The sequence below is a fragment of the Geotrypetes seraphini genome, chromosome 7 (assembly GCF_902459505.1).
Source record: "Geotrypetes seraphini chromosome 7, aGeoSer1.1, whole genome shotgun sequence".
NCBI classification, from domain to species: Eukaryota; Metazoa; Chordata; class Amphibia; order Gymnophiona; family Dermophiidae; genus Geotrypetes; species Geotrypetes seraphini.
This window is the reverse complement of record NC_047090.1, coordinates 65,533,756-65,549,874: the sequence shown is the minus strand read 5'-3', so window position 1 is coordinate 65,549,874 and position 16,119 is coordinate 65,533,756. Positions and strand designations below refer to the sequence as shown.

Here is a 16,119-nt window from a genome sequence, read left to right as displayed (position 1 = left end):
TTGCCGCTGCCACGCAATGTGCTGATGGTTTCAGGGTCCTATCTATCAGTACACCCAGGTCCTTTTCTTGTTCGCTCCTACCCAGAGTTGCACCTGACATTCTATACTCGTGTTCCTTTTTCTTTCTGCCTAAATGCATTACTTTGCACTTTTCCACATTAAACTTCATCTGCCATTTCTCCGCCCATTTCTCTAACTGACACAAGTCACTCTGGAGTACCTCACTATCCTTCTGCGATCTGATTGCCCAGCATAGCTTAGTGTCGACTGCAAACTTGATGATCTCACTGGATGTTCCTTCTTCTAGGTCATTGATGAAAATATTAAATAAGATGGGACTAAGTACCGAGCCCTGGGGCACACTGCTAGTCACTTTCTCCCAGTCTGAGAACTTCCCATTTATGCCCACTCTCTGCTTTCTGTTCTCTAGCCAGTTGCCTATCCATCTTTGTATATCCCCCTCTATTCCATGGCTTTGTAGTTTCCTGAGAAGTCTTTCATGTGGAACCTTGTTGAACACTTTCTGGAAGTCCAAGTATATTATGTCCACCAGTTCTCCACTATCAATTTGTTTGTTCACGGTCTCAAAAAATTGAAGTAAATTCGTCAATGATTTCCCTTTCCTGAAACCATATTGACTGGCTCTCATCAGGTCATGTGTATCCAAGTGCTGGACTATGCTATCTTTAATCAGTGCTTAAACCATCTTTCCAGGGACAGACGTAAGGCTCACAGGTCTGTAGTTGCCCTCTTGATCCTTTTTTTAAAATTGGCGTGTCGTTCGCTATCTTCCAATCGTCCGATATCTGTCCAGTTCTAATTGACAAGTTGGCAAGTTTTTGCAATAGCTCTCCGATTTCAACCTTCAGATCTTTTAAGACTCTTGGGTAAATTCCATCAAGTCCAGGGGATTTGTCGCTTTTAAGATTGTCGATCTGGTAGTATATCTGGTCCAAGTTCACTTCTACTGTGGTGAGGCTGTCTATTACTCGTTTGAACACTTTCACTGCTTCTGGTATTGTTGCGGTGTCCTCCTTCGTAAAGACAGATGCAAAGAAGGAATTTAGTCTGTCTGCAATTTGTTTGTCTTCCTTAATGTACCCTTTTCTTCCCTGGTCATCCAGCAGTCCCACCGCCTCTTTTGCAGGTTTTTTCCCTTTTACATATCTAAAGAAGGGCTTGAAATTTTTGGCCTCTTGTGCTATTTTCTCCTCATAGTCCTTTTTGGCATCCCTCACCGCCTTGTGACCTTTCTTCTAATCATCTTTGTGTTTGTTCCAAGCTTCGGTTGTTTTCGTGCGTTTCCATTTTTTAAAGGAGTCCTTCTTTTCTTTTATGGCTTCCTTCACCTCTCTAGTAAGCCATGCCGGTTCTCCTTTAGTTTTCCTTTCTTTGGAAATCTGCGGAATGTAGAGATTTTGTGCTTCCGTGATAGTATTTTTCAGTAGGGACCATGCCTGATCTACAGTTTTAACTTTGTCCAACTTTTTCTTGAGCCGTTGTTTCACCATGACTCTCGTGCTATCATATCTTCCTTTTTTAAAGTTTAAGGTCATGGTTAAGGTTTTGGTACGTTTCCCTTTCCCAATGTCAAGTTTAAAGTTGATCATGTTGTGATCACTCGTCCCCAGCAGGACCGTGACTTCTACATCTTTTGTCGGTCCCGTAATGCCATTTAGGACCAAGTACAAGGTGGCGTTTCCTCTCGTCGGCTCTCCCACCATTTGTTCCAGGAAGCAGTCCCCTAGCGCTTCCAGGAACTTGGCCTCCTTGCCGCAGTTCGAGGTTCCTAGGTTCCAGTCTATCCCCGGGAAATTTAAGTCTCCCATGATTATTACATTGCCTGTCTTACATTCTTGTTTAATTTCCTCTATCATTTCTGAGTCTGTCTCCTCCGTCTATCCTGGGGGTCGATAGTAAAGCCAATTTTTGTGTCTGCACCATTATGTCTAGGAATCTTGATCCAGAGGGACTCCAGCTTCTCTGTCCTTCCCGTCGTAGTCTCTCTAACAGTTTCTATTCCATCCTGAACATATAGAGCAATACCTCCAACTTTCTGCCCTACTCTATCTCTTCTGTATAGTTTGTATCCCTGTAGTACTGTGTCTCATTTGTTTTCATCATTCCACCATGTTTCTGTTATGCCAATGATTTCCAATTCATCGTGTCTTGCTATTGTCTCTAATTCTCCCATTTTGTTTCTCAGACTTCTAGCATTTGTATACATACATTTGAATTCCCTTTGTGTTACCTTCTTGGACTTTCTAAGCTTAGCAGTCTCTACTGGTTCTTTCACTGTATCCTTTTCTGCTCCTGCGTTGTCTCCCTTATTTGCTTTGTGGTCGTCCCCTCCCGTGTCTGAGTAGTTGTCCTTCTTCGGGGCATCCTGTCGCCCGGGCCATCGACTGATGATCGACTGTCCTTTAGTTTAAAGCCTTCTCGATGGCCCTCTTCATGTTGCCTGCCAATACTCTTGCTCCTTCCTTGTTGAGGTGTAGTCCTTCCTTTCTGTAGTACTTGCTTTTTCCCCCAAAACACCGTACAGTTGCGCACGAAGTCAAAGCCTTCCTCTTCGCACTATCGTTTCATCCAGGCGTTGATCTCTTGCAATTCCCCTTGTCTCTTTCCATCCGCTCTTGGTACCAGGAGGATCTCTGAGAAAGCCACCTTCACCTCCCTGATCTTCAGTTTTCTTCCGAGTGAGCGGAGCTGGCCCTTCATCTCTTCCCTGTCCGCTCACATCGTTGGTTCCCACGTGGATAAACAGAGCAGTGTCCTTTCCCTCTGCGCTGTCTATGATCCTGGAGATCCTGTTTTCCCCCTTAACATCTTTATCTGGTACACTAAGGCAGTGCTTCTTAACCCAGTCCATGGGGCACATTCAGCCAGGCGGGTTTTCAGGATATGCACAATGAATATATATAAGAAAGATTTGCATGCTGAGGAGGCAGTGCATGCAAATTTCTCTCATACATATTCATTAGAGATATCCTGAAAGCCTGACAACTGGATGTGCCCCAAGGACTGGGTTGAGAAACACTGCCATAAGGGAACTTTCCCTGCTCTTGCAACAAGCATGGATGGATTTAAGATGTTGGTGCCCACAGACGGGGACACAATGGTATGGACGGGAGGTTTCTTCCCTAGAGAATATAACACAGTCCTTTAAAGCAAGCAGAATCAGGCTCCTGGTTAGCTCGGATATTTGATGCTTTCAAAATTTGGCATCCACAGCATTGCCTCTGTTGCTAGTGTGTAAAGCTGGGTCTGATGCAAAGCTTTTGTGAACCTATTGGATCTGCATTCTGTGACTGGTTTCCTTCTCAGGCCCAAGGCTATACTTTTTCAGCATGACCATGTCCACTTGGCCCCATGAGATGGCAGATCCAAAATGAAACTGTCTATACCTTTGAACATAATACTATGATCTGTGCCATGGGACCCACCTCCTTCCAGGAAGACCCAAAAGTTCATCAGTGTAGGGTTGTAGGAAAGTCTTGTTGAGATTGACTTTTTTTTCTCCTGTAAAATTTGTGACCTGAAAAGACTGCAAGAATTTCATGAAGACCGCAAACAGTGAGCTAACTAGTTTGATTCTTTGACATACACAATGTTATAAAGAAGTGCTGTAGAAATCTTATGTAATTTTTGAACATTTGTCCTAATTTTAAAATCACTGGCTTTTCCTGCACAGATGACAATTTTAGAAAGAAGCTCAGAGAAAAAAGTAAGGTTTTTTGGTGTCTCTCCACCAGCATTTTTTTTTAACTTTCAGAGCTGCTTCCACTACAGCTTTTTGCATGTCTTACTGCCTAACCAAAGCCGTAACATTAACTCATCTATAACACCCCATTCAACGATGGCACGTTCGCACATACTCAGTTCAGGGAATAAACTGAGCATGTGCGGAAGTGCCGGCACTGGCAGCTGGAGCACCCTGACGGCTTCCTCACTGCTTTAACGGTATGGCCTTGGCTACAGCAGAGAATCTATTTGGCTAGTAGAGCTTAGGTATCCCAGTTTTGAAGGGGACCTAAGCTCAAGAGCCCAGGCTCCCAATGGCTACATCACTGGTATATGTAAGCATGCATGAATGCCAGTGTTCTGGATCTGCACTTGTCTATAACATATCCACTAAATGTGATGGCACATACTTTCAAAGATGGGCATACACATGAATGGATTGCACAGTTACACATGTAAACTAGAGAATACTGTTTATGCACAGTGTGTATCAATCTAGGTGCAAGCATTTATACCAGCTCTATGACTAGTGCTTATACCTAAAAATGCAGGTGCCATAGCTCCGAATAGGTACCTTTGTGAGGCCTAAAGATAGGTGCCCCTTTATAGAATTACCCCCCTGTATTCTACACCAGGAAAGATTCACCATGTCCTTTAGACCTTCTGATGACCATTGGTGCTTCAGTAGAGCCACTGGATGCATAAGACCAGGAACTTAAATTATCCCATTTTGCGCCCAGGCAAAAAAAAAAAAAGTCTAATTATTCAGCACTCTGCTCAGTCTTTATATTTACAAGCAAAAGACTACAGTGTGGGAGAAAAAATAGGGATGCACCCAAGCCAGAAACTTTGTTTTCAGTTTGTTTGGCTTTTCCTTATTTTATGTGGATTGTGTTTTGTTTTGTTTTTGTTTCACTCTTTTTTTTTCAAAATATTTTTTTAAATACGTGTCAGAACTGCAATGTGTACAAATCAACTGTATGTGTAATTATTTGTAGATTAATTTGTATTGTGTGGATTTTGTGCAAACTAAATCAAGGCACATTAAGGAACTTGAATGCATGTTAACAAATGCACACCTCTACAGTATATATTTTTTTTCAGACTTTAACAAACTCGAGTGAGTAGTATGTGGCTAAGCACATTGAAAACCTTAAACTCATACTTAATCATTCTTCATTTCTTACTCATTGAATATTGGTTTTCTCATACATGCTTTTCATTTAAAAATTTAATTGCAATTAATCATGTGATTAAATGTACTATATTCTCTCTGATAATTGTCTCTCCCCCCCCTTTTTTTTTTTTTTTTTTATAAGGCCAGAAAACCCTTTAATTTAAGTCCAACTGTAAATTCTTCCAATCATCGTCAATCTCCTGAAATCTGTATTAACTTGCCATTGCTCTCCTCCATCCCTCCCGCATGATGAACAGACTTCGCCTTACTAGGGCTGCAGATTTAGCGCGTTAATAACATGGTTAACCTGCTAAATATTTAACGTTTGTTTTAAAAACAAATTAATCATGATTAACACAATTACCTGGTTTCCTGCTCCTGTATCAGACCTGCTGCTTCTCCAGGTCTGAAAAGTGGATGTGGTGTCAGACAATAAGTTCCATCAAACTCTGAGGTAACTTTGTGTTTCTGGGGTCAGACAGAGCCAATTTCAGCACCCATGCACTGAAACCGATGCCACTTTTAGACCTGGAGAAGCAGCAGGCCCAACACAGGCAAGAGAGTTGCTGCATTGGGGAGGGGGAGGAGGGAAGAAGAGAGAGTTACTGGATCAGGAGTATTCAAGGAGAGAGAACTTTGAACAAAGAGGGAGAGGTGCTGCACTGGGGGGCAAGGAGAGAGAGAGAGAGAGGCTTGGCTCTGGGAGAAGGTAAGGAGGAAGAGAGAGGTCCAATGAGGGATTTAGCAGTGGCTCTCCAAACTGGTACTAGGAGGCAACCCAGCCAGTCAGGTTTTCAGGATATCTACCATGAACATTCTTGAGAGAGATTTGCATGCAGTAGAGGCAGTACATATAAATCTCTCTCATGAATATTAACTGTAGATATCCTGAAAACATGAGTGGCTGGGGTGCCTCCAGGACCAGATTTGGGAACTACTGATATATACCAGAAATAACAATATGGTATTTCCATCCTAGAGTACCGATAAACCAATTTTTTTTAGCAGGTTCGTTAACAGTTTTAGTAAGTTTATTATTCTGGAAACTTTCAATTATTTAGCTTAAATAATTAGAAAGAAAATGCTTAGAATATAATAAATAACAAAGTATTTTACTCAGTTTCAATAATTAAAAATTTGTCGAATACTTAAGCAGTCTGTTGGCTGTCTTGCGTCGCCAATTTCAGGCTACTTAAAATATTGAAGTGTTTACAATAATAGCATACCCTAGACCAGTGGTTCCCAACCCTGTCCTGGAGGAACACCAGGCCAATTGGGTTTTCAGGCTAGCCCTAATGAATATGCATGAAGCAAATTTGCATGCCTATCACTTCCATCATATGCAAATCTCTCTCATGCATATTCATTAGGGCTAGCCTGAAAACCCGATTGGCCTGGTGTTTCTCCAGGACAGGGTTGGGAATCACTGCCCTAGACTTCAGAAAACCTAGTGTGATTATTAGAGAGAATATGGTATGTTTAAAAAAAAATAATTAAATAACATACTTTTAATCATGTAATTACAATTTTAATCAAAATGCAGGCCTAAAAAATATTTAAAAAATGAAAAGATAAGAAATTCAAATTGAAAAATTACAAATTAAAGAATTTAAAATAACATGCAGCCTTAGTTTTCATAGCCTATTCAGAAAAACAAGACTATTTATTTCTAAAACAAATTGATGGAATTGTGCCAGCTGTAAATAAAGGGCAGAAAGTTGCTCACACTGTAAGAGCTTGAACAGCAGGTGCCGTGTTTTGTTTTCAAACCCCCCCCCCAAAAAAAAAAAAAAAAAAAAAAAAAAGGATCGTAACATCTGAACATAAGAATCTCACCCAAAAGACCTTTGGTCAAGACTGAAGTCACAGAGATGCAAGTTTTGTGCGGTTGTTGAGGTATATAGATGAAGCAGAGTCTGACCCATGTTTAAAAGACATCTCTTTCTGTATAGAACAGTGGTCTCAAACTCAAACCGTTTGCAGGGCTACATTTTGGATTTGTAGGTACTTGGAGGGCCTCAGAAAAAAATAGTTAATGTCTTATTAAAGAAATGACAATTTTTGCACAAGGTAAAAACTCTTTATAGTTTATAAATCTTCCCTTTTGGCTAAGTCTTAATAATAATGTTGTCATTTATAGCTAAAGAGACATATGATCAAGAAACTGTTTTATTTTACTTTTGTGATTATGATAAACATACCGAGGGCCTCAAAATAGTACCTGGCGGGCCGCGAGTTTGAGACGACCGTTATAGAATGTACTGAAGCATGTCTTCTTCTTGCCATGTCTAAGTAGCACTTACTGTGTTTGCCGTATTGTGCAGTTCATCCATTCTGAGCTCTGGCTAAGTAACATTCCATCGTGCTTTTCACTGTCAACACAAATTATTGCTTTGATGCATTGCTTTAGAAAAAAAACCTGTTAAACTTGGTTACATTATATGAATTTCTTTTGGCTGTATTAACAAGAAGTATTTCTGCTCTGTCAGCATGTATTTTGGTTATAATTTTAAAAGATGAACCTAAAGTATAACCCTGACTTAATTAAGGTTTTAATCTCGCATAAAATAAGATGAAGTTTTAATTCTGATGATATATGTACTTGTGATTTATATGTAATTTTGAATGTTACAAACCCTATTTCCATGGATAAATCCAAGCTTTACTCATACAAAGGGGGTTTTGTATGTTGCACATCCTGGATTTTGGTAAAAATGTTTGTAGTAGTATTATGTAAACTCAGTGGAATCGCACCTAGGTAGATACTTTAGACTGCCAAATGCCAAAGTAGGCGTGGCCAACTCCTACTGGTGTTAGACGGCCTAAAGCACCTATGTAGGTGCAATTCACACAAAGATAGGTGCCAGAAATGTAGGTGCCAGAAAACCCTACATTTCTGGCACCTATCTTTGTTGAGGGATGGCAGCAATAGTCTGCAGCCTGCCATCAGCTGATTGCGGCACAGGAATCTCCGATCAGCTGAGCCAGCAGCACTCTCTGAAATCGTGGCTTCAGGTAGTCCTCTGACTCAACTGATTGGGGATTCTCCTGCCGCAATCGGCTGAATTGGCAGAAGATCCCTGATTTCTCTCTCCCTCTCTCCCTCCCACCCACCGATTGACGGTCCCCCCTTCACACCTGAATTAGGCAGGAGGGATACAAATTTCAATTTCAACTACCAATTTCTATCCCACAAACCCATTTCCCACCACCCACCCAACTACCCACCCAATTTCCAGAACAAATTAGTGTATAAATATAATAATAAATAAATAAATAATTATAATTATACCTACCCATCTCCTCTTCCAAGATTGTTTTAAAAAAAAAACCCAACCCAATTTAAAGTCTAACTAACAAAACACGACTGTGAGCAGCTGGAGTCAATGTTTCTAAAAATGGTTTCCAAATAACCAGCAAAATCCTACCTTGTTTCGTATCCCAGTCAGAAACAGACATAGCTTCCATGAGCACTAGATAGTAAGAATAAGGTGTAAATTGAAATGTGTATCGAATTATTCCTTCAAGATGGGTGAGGTTTTGAAACAAACGCAAGTGAATTTTGAGGGTGTGTTAGGTAAAGGTAGGTGTATGGTTTTACAGTTGTGCATTATTTTGGTGTTGTGATGATAGTAAACATTTTAGGATTTAAATGGTTGCCACATTTTTAAAATAAATGGTCTATGTTTCAGTCCTTGAATATTTGCAGTATAATTAATTAAACCAGTTCAGCACTTGTAATTCTGTGGCAGCTCTGTTTTTATTACTAATAATCTATGTGGTATTGAAGCACTGCAGCACATTGAGGCAGAATTGGACATCAATTTGTGAGATTTCCCATACAAATGAAAGCTAACATATAGGCTGTAGGGAAAAAAATCCATGGATTTGTAGTCATTTTAGTGTAGTATGTTTATACACTTCCCCCTCTGAATCCACGGTTTCAGCATCCGCAGATTTGGTTATTCGTGATTTTTTTATGGGGGGGAGAAAGCTTTGTTTCAGGCCTTCCCCCCGGCATCCCGGCCTTACCTGGTAATCTAGCGGGCTTTTGGGGCAGGCGCAATCTTCCTTCGCTCCTGTCCCGTGCAGATCGCCAATAGGAAATGGCTGCCGTGAGCTCCCGTCGTAGTGACCCATGGCAATGCTCCCGAACTTCCCCTTCTCAGTGTCCTCCCTCCTGCGCCAGTCACTCCGGTAAGTCTGCCGGCTTTAGCAGTATTGTCCTCCTGCCTTCCGTCCACCGCAGTCCACTCGGGTAGAAACAGGAAGTTGCGTGTAATTGAAGATGACCACGGCAGGCAAAAAGCAGGAGGGGGAGCCACGTACAACACTGCCAAATCGCTGAGGCCAACAGATTTGGCGGCGACATCGGACCAGTGCCGGAGGGAAAGACACACCGGGCTGTGAGGAGAGAGGGACTGGTGCTGGAGGGAAAGGCAAGCTGGGCTGTGAGGAGAGCAAGATGAAGGGGAGAGAGGTTGGATCTGGGGTAGTGTGGAGGTAAGAGGGAAAAAGATACTTGAAGGGAGAACCGTTGGGAAGAGAGAGGGAGAGAAGTTGGATCTGGAGATGGAAGGGAGGGAGAAATGTTAGGCCTGGGGGTGGAAGGAAGAGAGAGATGCAGCATCTCTTTTTTTTCCTTCCATCTCATTGTTCAACATCAAGGGGGGAGGAAAGAAGAACAACAGAAAAGAGAGGGAGCAAAATGTTGGACCAAGAGGAGAGATAGAAGGAAATAGGCTTGGGAAAGGAGTGGGATGGGAAATGAGAGAGCTACAGAATAAGAGAAGATGGAAAATTGATAGGTAGCTGAAAATTTAAAAAGGAGAAGGATGAGAAACAGGGCGAGATTTGAGTGGACAGAGGCAGAAAAGGAAAAAGGAGAAAAAATTGAAAGGGAAAAATCAATATGTTGGAGACAAGGACTGGAGCAAGAGAGAAGAGGAGAAAAAAAATGGACAGCAGACACTGGAAAGAGAATTAGAAGATAGACAAAATCAGAAAGAGAAACTGGGACTAAAAGCAAAATGACCAGACAACAAAAGGTAGAAAAAATAATTTTATTTTCTGTTTTGTGATTACAATATGTCAAATTTGAAATGTATATCCTTCCAGAGCTGGTGTTAGACAGCAAGCGTGAACTAGGACCTAAAAGAGAGGAAAAGTCTCTTGATTTATTTTGTAGCAGGCATGGGGTTGGAGAGGTTGTATCCCTATACTTCTACTAAGACTAACCCCCTCCTGTTGCTGGCGCACACCGTGGGTTTTGGCACCAGCAGCGGTGATTGATTCAAAGCTCACAGAAGTCCTGTAAGCGTCCCACGCTGAGTGTCAGCAAAGGAGGGGGTAAGTATCTTAATAAAAAATCCGGCTCACGACTTAGCCTGTGTTTTAGATTTCGGCCCCTTATGTGATTTCAGTTTGGCACCCCTGCTGTAAATTAATGTACATAGAACATACTGGGTGAGACCAATGGTCCATCTAGCCCAGTATCCTGTTTCCACAGTGGTCAGTCCAGGTCACAGAAACCCAAATAATAACATTCCACGCTACCAATCCAGGGCAAGCAGTGGCTTCCCCCCATGCCTGTCTAATATCAGACTATGGACTTTTTCCTCCAGGAACTTGCCCAAACCTTTGGGCTTGTGATTAGAACAGTAAGCAGTGTATCTTAACAGAAGCACAAGTTTAGAATTTACAGTTACATATAAATTTGTAGCAATGTATGTTTGCATGTGAGCTTTCAACTATTGTAGTAATTAAAAATTAAATTCCTACAAATAAGTCAAAAACTGAGGCAGACTAAGAAACTTGATCTGACTTGTGCCATTTGCTCTGTACCATTAGATTTAGAAGTGCAGAAAATGAAGAAGGCAGTGGAATCTCTGATGGCAGCCAATGAAGAAAAGGTAGCAAAATGTTTAATTTGTTAAAAGTCTTTTGAGAGGTGTTCCAGATTGTCTTGATTATATGCCTTTAATTGTGAGCAGGTTCCAGGAAGATTGAGGGGGGGGGAGAACAGACTTGAGGCACCTATTATTATGCAGAAAGTATAATGTTGTTCCCTATCCCTCCTTACATGTCTGAAGAAGCCTCATAGGGAGCACATAAAGGTATGAGAGGTGCAGACCAGAGATGAGGATTTTGCTGGCTCATAGCCCTCATTGCACAACTGTTCCTGGACTCACCATCTGCATCTTTCCCCATCCATTCTGTAGTGTTCACTTATTTATGTGCTGGTTAACCTTTTAGAATTGAATTGATTATGTTGTGCTATACCTCTTCCATCCCTTATTGCTTAAATAAACAAAGTGGTGAGGGGGGAGAACTTTTAGATTTCTACAGCAAAGGGCAGATCTAATTTATGGCTGAAAGATCTAGGCTGGTAGAGTGGCAGTTAACTGGCAAACAGTAAGGTTCAAAAATTGGAAGCAATTGCTGAACTTCCCATCTTGGTGAGCAAATTGGTACAGCTAGAAGGGTTCAAGCTCTGGGCAGGGGTCATTTGGGTCTTGGGGCCCAGTATTCCTGAGGGTTTAACCAAGCAGCTGAGCTAGCAGTCCACCAATATTCAGTGGCACTGAAGCGGGTAGTGCCATTGTATTGCCTAGTTAGTACCTGGGCATTCTAAAGGCAGAGTTAGTAGCTAACTGGACAGTGGAAATAGTCAGCCACAACCCAGTTTAATAACCAGATAGTAAGTTGAATATTGAGCTGATTCTTTTCACAAGCACCTCGCTTGCTGCTGTGTATGTTGTCTCTGCATTCAAAATGTCTACCATGACCTCTAGTGGCAGTATTGTAGTGCTATCCAGTACTGTTAGACTGCCACTAGAGGTTTTGGCAGCAATTTTGCAGCAAGATAGGGGATCACTGCTGCCCAAAGTACCTGCTAGACCATTGGGGACCCTCCAGTGAGCTCAGGGGGAGGACTACATGTGGTAGGGTGCAGTCTGGGACGGGGTTGCTTGAAGGTGGGGGGGAGGGGGGTTCAGGGGGCAGTGCTCTGTGTAAGATATGGAAGCCCTATGATTGAATAAGGCCTTTTCTTATCACATAGCTTAGGAATACCCTCTATGAGGGTTATTATTTATATAAATATTTTTTATTCTGTGAAGTGTAGTAGTGATACAGTAGGTATAATAATTTTAATTATAACAGTTTGATTGACTGGCCTTTGAATCAAAGCACATGAATGTGGTTTACACCAGGTGAAGTAAGAAAATAGGTGTTTCTCCAGAGATCAAACTTGTTTGTGTTTTACATCTCTTGGTTGGTTTTACTGTTAATCAGAGAGAGGAATACAGCAGTTAAGAAAGCTGAATCTTTGTTTAGATAAGTGATGTGGCTTTGGAACAGTTGGTTTAGTGGTGAATGCTGCCAAATCTTCTATTTTGGGTGTGGGTGGCGGTGGGCAAAATGATTTGAGAATATGGTCAAAAATCAATCAACTGATTCCTTCAGTCACATCAATAAAACCTTTAGGGGTTACCCTTGAGTCTGAGGGTCTTGGATAGGGAGCAAATTATGGCTTTTACCAAGTGCAATTTTTAAATTGAAATCAGTACATCAGTTAAAGCCTTTTTTGGAAGAAACAGCATTACCTGCCGAGGTTCAGTCATTAAGTACCCTAAATTATTGTAATATTCTGTATGTATTATTGATAAACTATATTTAGAAACTTTAAAATATCCAGAATGCAGCAGAGAGTGTGGCATAGTGGTTAAAGGAGGAAGGAAATGACAATCCCAGCATAAGAACCAGGGCAATCAGGGGAGGGAAAGAGACAGAGCAAAGAAATGCTGAAGGAGGAGGGAGCATAGGGACAAGGACATGGAATAATGCTGAAAAGGGGGGGAATAAAGATACAGAGATGTGATACTTAATGGAAGGGGAGGAAATGGTACACATGGATAGTAAAGAAGAGAAGAAAGATTATGCACTTTGGGGGGTCCCTGCTTGCTTGCCTCGGGGTGGTGGGCCCTGCCTTTCACTAGGCCTGCCTACCCTGTGCCCTGTCTACCACTAGACTACCAGAAGGAGGACAGGGTACAGAGCCTGGCAGGGAGAATTTGGTTCAGAATGTTTTGGGGTTTTTTCTTGTTTTCCTCCTCTAAATCTAGGGTACGTCTTATGTCCAGGTGTGTCTTATGGAGCGAAAAATACAGTAATTCATATACAAAATGCAGATTACTTAAAATATAGTGACATCTTATATCCTTATTGGATCTTTAAAGGAATTTTACAAGGTAATTTTCTTGGCCCCAGGGTTAGATAAACATAGGGAAGGAGTCATTGTTATAGAGCTTATAGGGGCTCAGGGCTCTCTTATTAAAGTGTGTTAGGTTATTAACTAGTGATTTGGCACAACAGCTGCTACTACTACTAATCACTTCTTTAGCGCTGCCAGATGTATGCAGTGCTGTACATTAAACATGTACGAGACAATTCCTACTCGATAGAGCTTGCAATCTAATCAAAACAGACAGACGGGGGTTAGGGAATTTCTCAGTTAGGTGCCATTAACTTTTGTTAGAATCCTAGGACTTGATGAATTACAGATCTAAAATGAAATTGGTTTTGTGCTAGGCTGGTAGGTCCCCATGGTTGTTTTCAATATGTCCAGCCATCTGATTACAGGTCGCCCTTTCGCCTGGTTCCTTTGATCTTCCCAAACATATCCTCCTCCAATAATCTTTCTCTTCTGATGGTGTGACCAAAATAAGACAGTTGTAACTTCATCATTTGGGTTTCGAGTGACATAGCTGGTTTGATATCTTCCAGAATCGATTTGTTAGTTCTTCTGGCGGTTCACGGCACATATAAAATCCTTCTCCAGCACCAAAGCTCAAATGAGTCTATCTTCTTTCTGTCTTGTTTCTTTAGTGGCCAGCTTTCACATCCATAATTGACCACTGAGAAAATGAGTGCATGATCTTTGTTTGGAGTGTTACTTCTTTGCCTTTGACTACTTTGTTGAGAGCCTTCACTGAATATTTCTTCCCTGCTAGTTGCCTCTTTGTTTATGAAAGAGCCCAGAAGATTGGAATCCTTTACAACTTCTATCACCTCCAAACTCTAAATCTTCATTATTTTCCTTATTCATGATCTTCGTCTTGTTTATGTTCAGTTCTAATCAAGTATTATGACTTTTGGCTTTGACTTTTCTCAGTAGATACAGCATGTCATCTTTGCTGCTGGTGATGAGCATTGTATCATCTGCATAGCGCAGGTTGTATATATTTCAGCCACCAACTTTGAAACCAATGTGCTCTTCTTTCAAATTTGCTTTTCTGAAGATGGCTTCATCGTAAAGGTTGAACAGGTAGTTAAGGTGACCAGATGCATCCTTACCTGACACCATGTTTTATTGGAAACCAATCAGTATTGCCATATTCAGTTCTCACTGCAGCTTCTTGATTTTCGTAGAGGCTGTTTATCAGCTGAGTTATGTGTTTGAGTATTCCATTTGTGCTAGAGTTCTCCATAGTTTTTCATGATCCACATAGTCAAAAGCTTTGCTGTAGTCGATGAAGCAAAACTACAGAGGCTTTTGGTATTCTTTGCCATGCCTGTGGTCACTGAGAACATTAACGAGAGAAGTGGAATTTGGCTTTCCTGGTGTTCAGCTACCACTAATTAAGCTACCACTAATTAAGTTTTCTGCAATAGTTTTAATGATGGCTTCATTTTACTTGTTTATTTCTACTTGATTGCATGTGTTATGAAATCACATTGAACATTCTTTTGGAAAGGCAGGTAATAAAAACATATAAATATTATTTTTGGTTTGGCTTCTCCACAAAGATAAGTTTAAAAATGATAAAGGGCCCCACTCACAAAAATACATTTTTCCCACTCCTCTGAAAGTTTTTCTGTTAAGCCCTGTTTGTTTGAAGGCAGCCCTTAGCTAGGGATTCCCACGGGTGTGGCTACATTCTTCTGTTTATTTTTTGGAGACAATAGGATAGTTTCCCTGTGGCAAATGTTCTCTAAAGACAGCAGAACAAAAGGAGGAGACACCTTTCCTGCCCTCCTCCACATATAAAGTTTTTCTACTTTGACTCTTATCTAGAATGTTACTGAGCTCTGTGCTGAAGCAATTGGTAGCTTCTCCTACCCATGGCCTAAAAAGCCTTCAAGGCTATTCTACTGTATTTTGTGTGTGCTTCATTGCCTTCAAGTGACCTCACCCATATAGATAGTTTCTTACCCTGCATTTTGAGAATGCCTGTTACTTAAGCAACTGCTTTCTTTCAAGTGGAAGAGTAGCTGAATATTTGGCACAAGACAAATACCTGTATGTAATATGTAAATGGCTTTCATTGTACCACAGAAAAGCAGTCTATCAAAGCTCAACAATAAATTCTCCTTGGTCATTGGTGAACACTGGGTGGGATTGGAATGCCAGTAAGATCACCAACTCCAGAAAGCGCTTAAATGGGAGGGTTGATAATATAAATTTTCTTTTTAAAAAATTATAAAATAACTTGCATTTATAAAAGCTCCAAACCTTGATCCAAAGCTTGACTGGTTATGATTAAATTGGAAGCTAAAGAAGCAGGAAAAAGGTTCTTTGCTCCCTTCCCTCTCCCCCAGTTAGCATTCAAACAGAGGGCTTTATTTCAACGTGCATTGCTTTCAGAAATCAAATTTGCTGTCTTAAAGAAATTTACAAATGAGTGAAGTTGTGGAGATTAGTTATGGAGAGTTAATAGCATTTGGGTATTTTATTTTGGCTTGTTACTAATATTCTACATATATTGAACTAACTTTTTGTCTTGAATGATATAGGAGAATTTTAATGTGGTTTACTGTTGTATTCCTGTTGTGCTCAATTTGTACTCTAAGCAAAAGACTGATGGCATGTACATGTGTTTCTGCAATTATGCAGGATCGGAAAATAGAAGAACTTCGACAATCTCTAAACAGATACAAGAAAGTGCAAGATATGGTACTGTTGGCTCAGGGTAAAAAAGGTAATCTAGTTTATGATATGTACTTTATAACTTGTTTTATGTATGTTTTATTTATAGCTTTATAACTTATTTTATGTACTTTATAACTTGTTTTAAACTTGACCGTCTCACCGCTCCTGTCCAAGCTTCATTGGCTTCCAGTAATCTCCAGGGTCCACTTTAAATGTGCCTGCCTAACTTTCAACATCCTACACGGCGTCCTTCCCCTCTTAATTC

The 16,119-nt window shown here is 40.9% G+C and overlaps 1 protein-coding gene across 26 annotated transcripts in view; it reads left to right on the top strand.

Annotated features, from left to right (window-relative positions):
• Positions 1–16,119, top strand: part of PPFIBP1 (PPFIA binding protein 1) — a 324,575-nt gene that overhangs the window by 223,407 nt on the left and 85,049 nt on the right. For 20 of the 26 annotated variants that reach the window (XM_033952602.1, XM_033952606.1, XM_033952600.1 and 17 more), the window contains 3 exons: positions 3,695–3,727; positions 10,772–10,833; positions 15,819–15,903. In XM_033952602.1, the coding sequence (XP_033808493.1) occupies positions 3,695–3,727; positions 10,772–10,833; positions 15,819–15,903 (180 nt within the window). The remainder of the gene's footprint in view (positions 1–3,694; positions 3,728–10,771; positions 10,834–15,818; positions 15,904–16,119) is intronic. The other 6 variants (XM_033952614.1, XM_033952610.1, XM_033952612.1 and 3 more) reach the window with 1 other exon arrangement.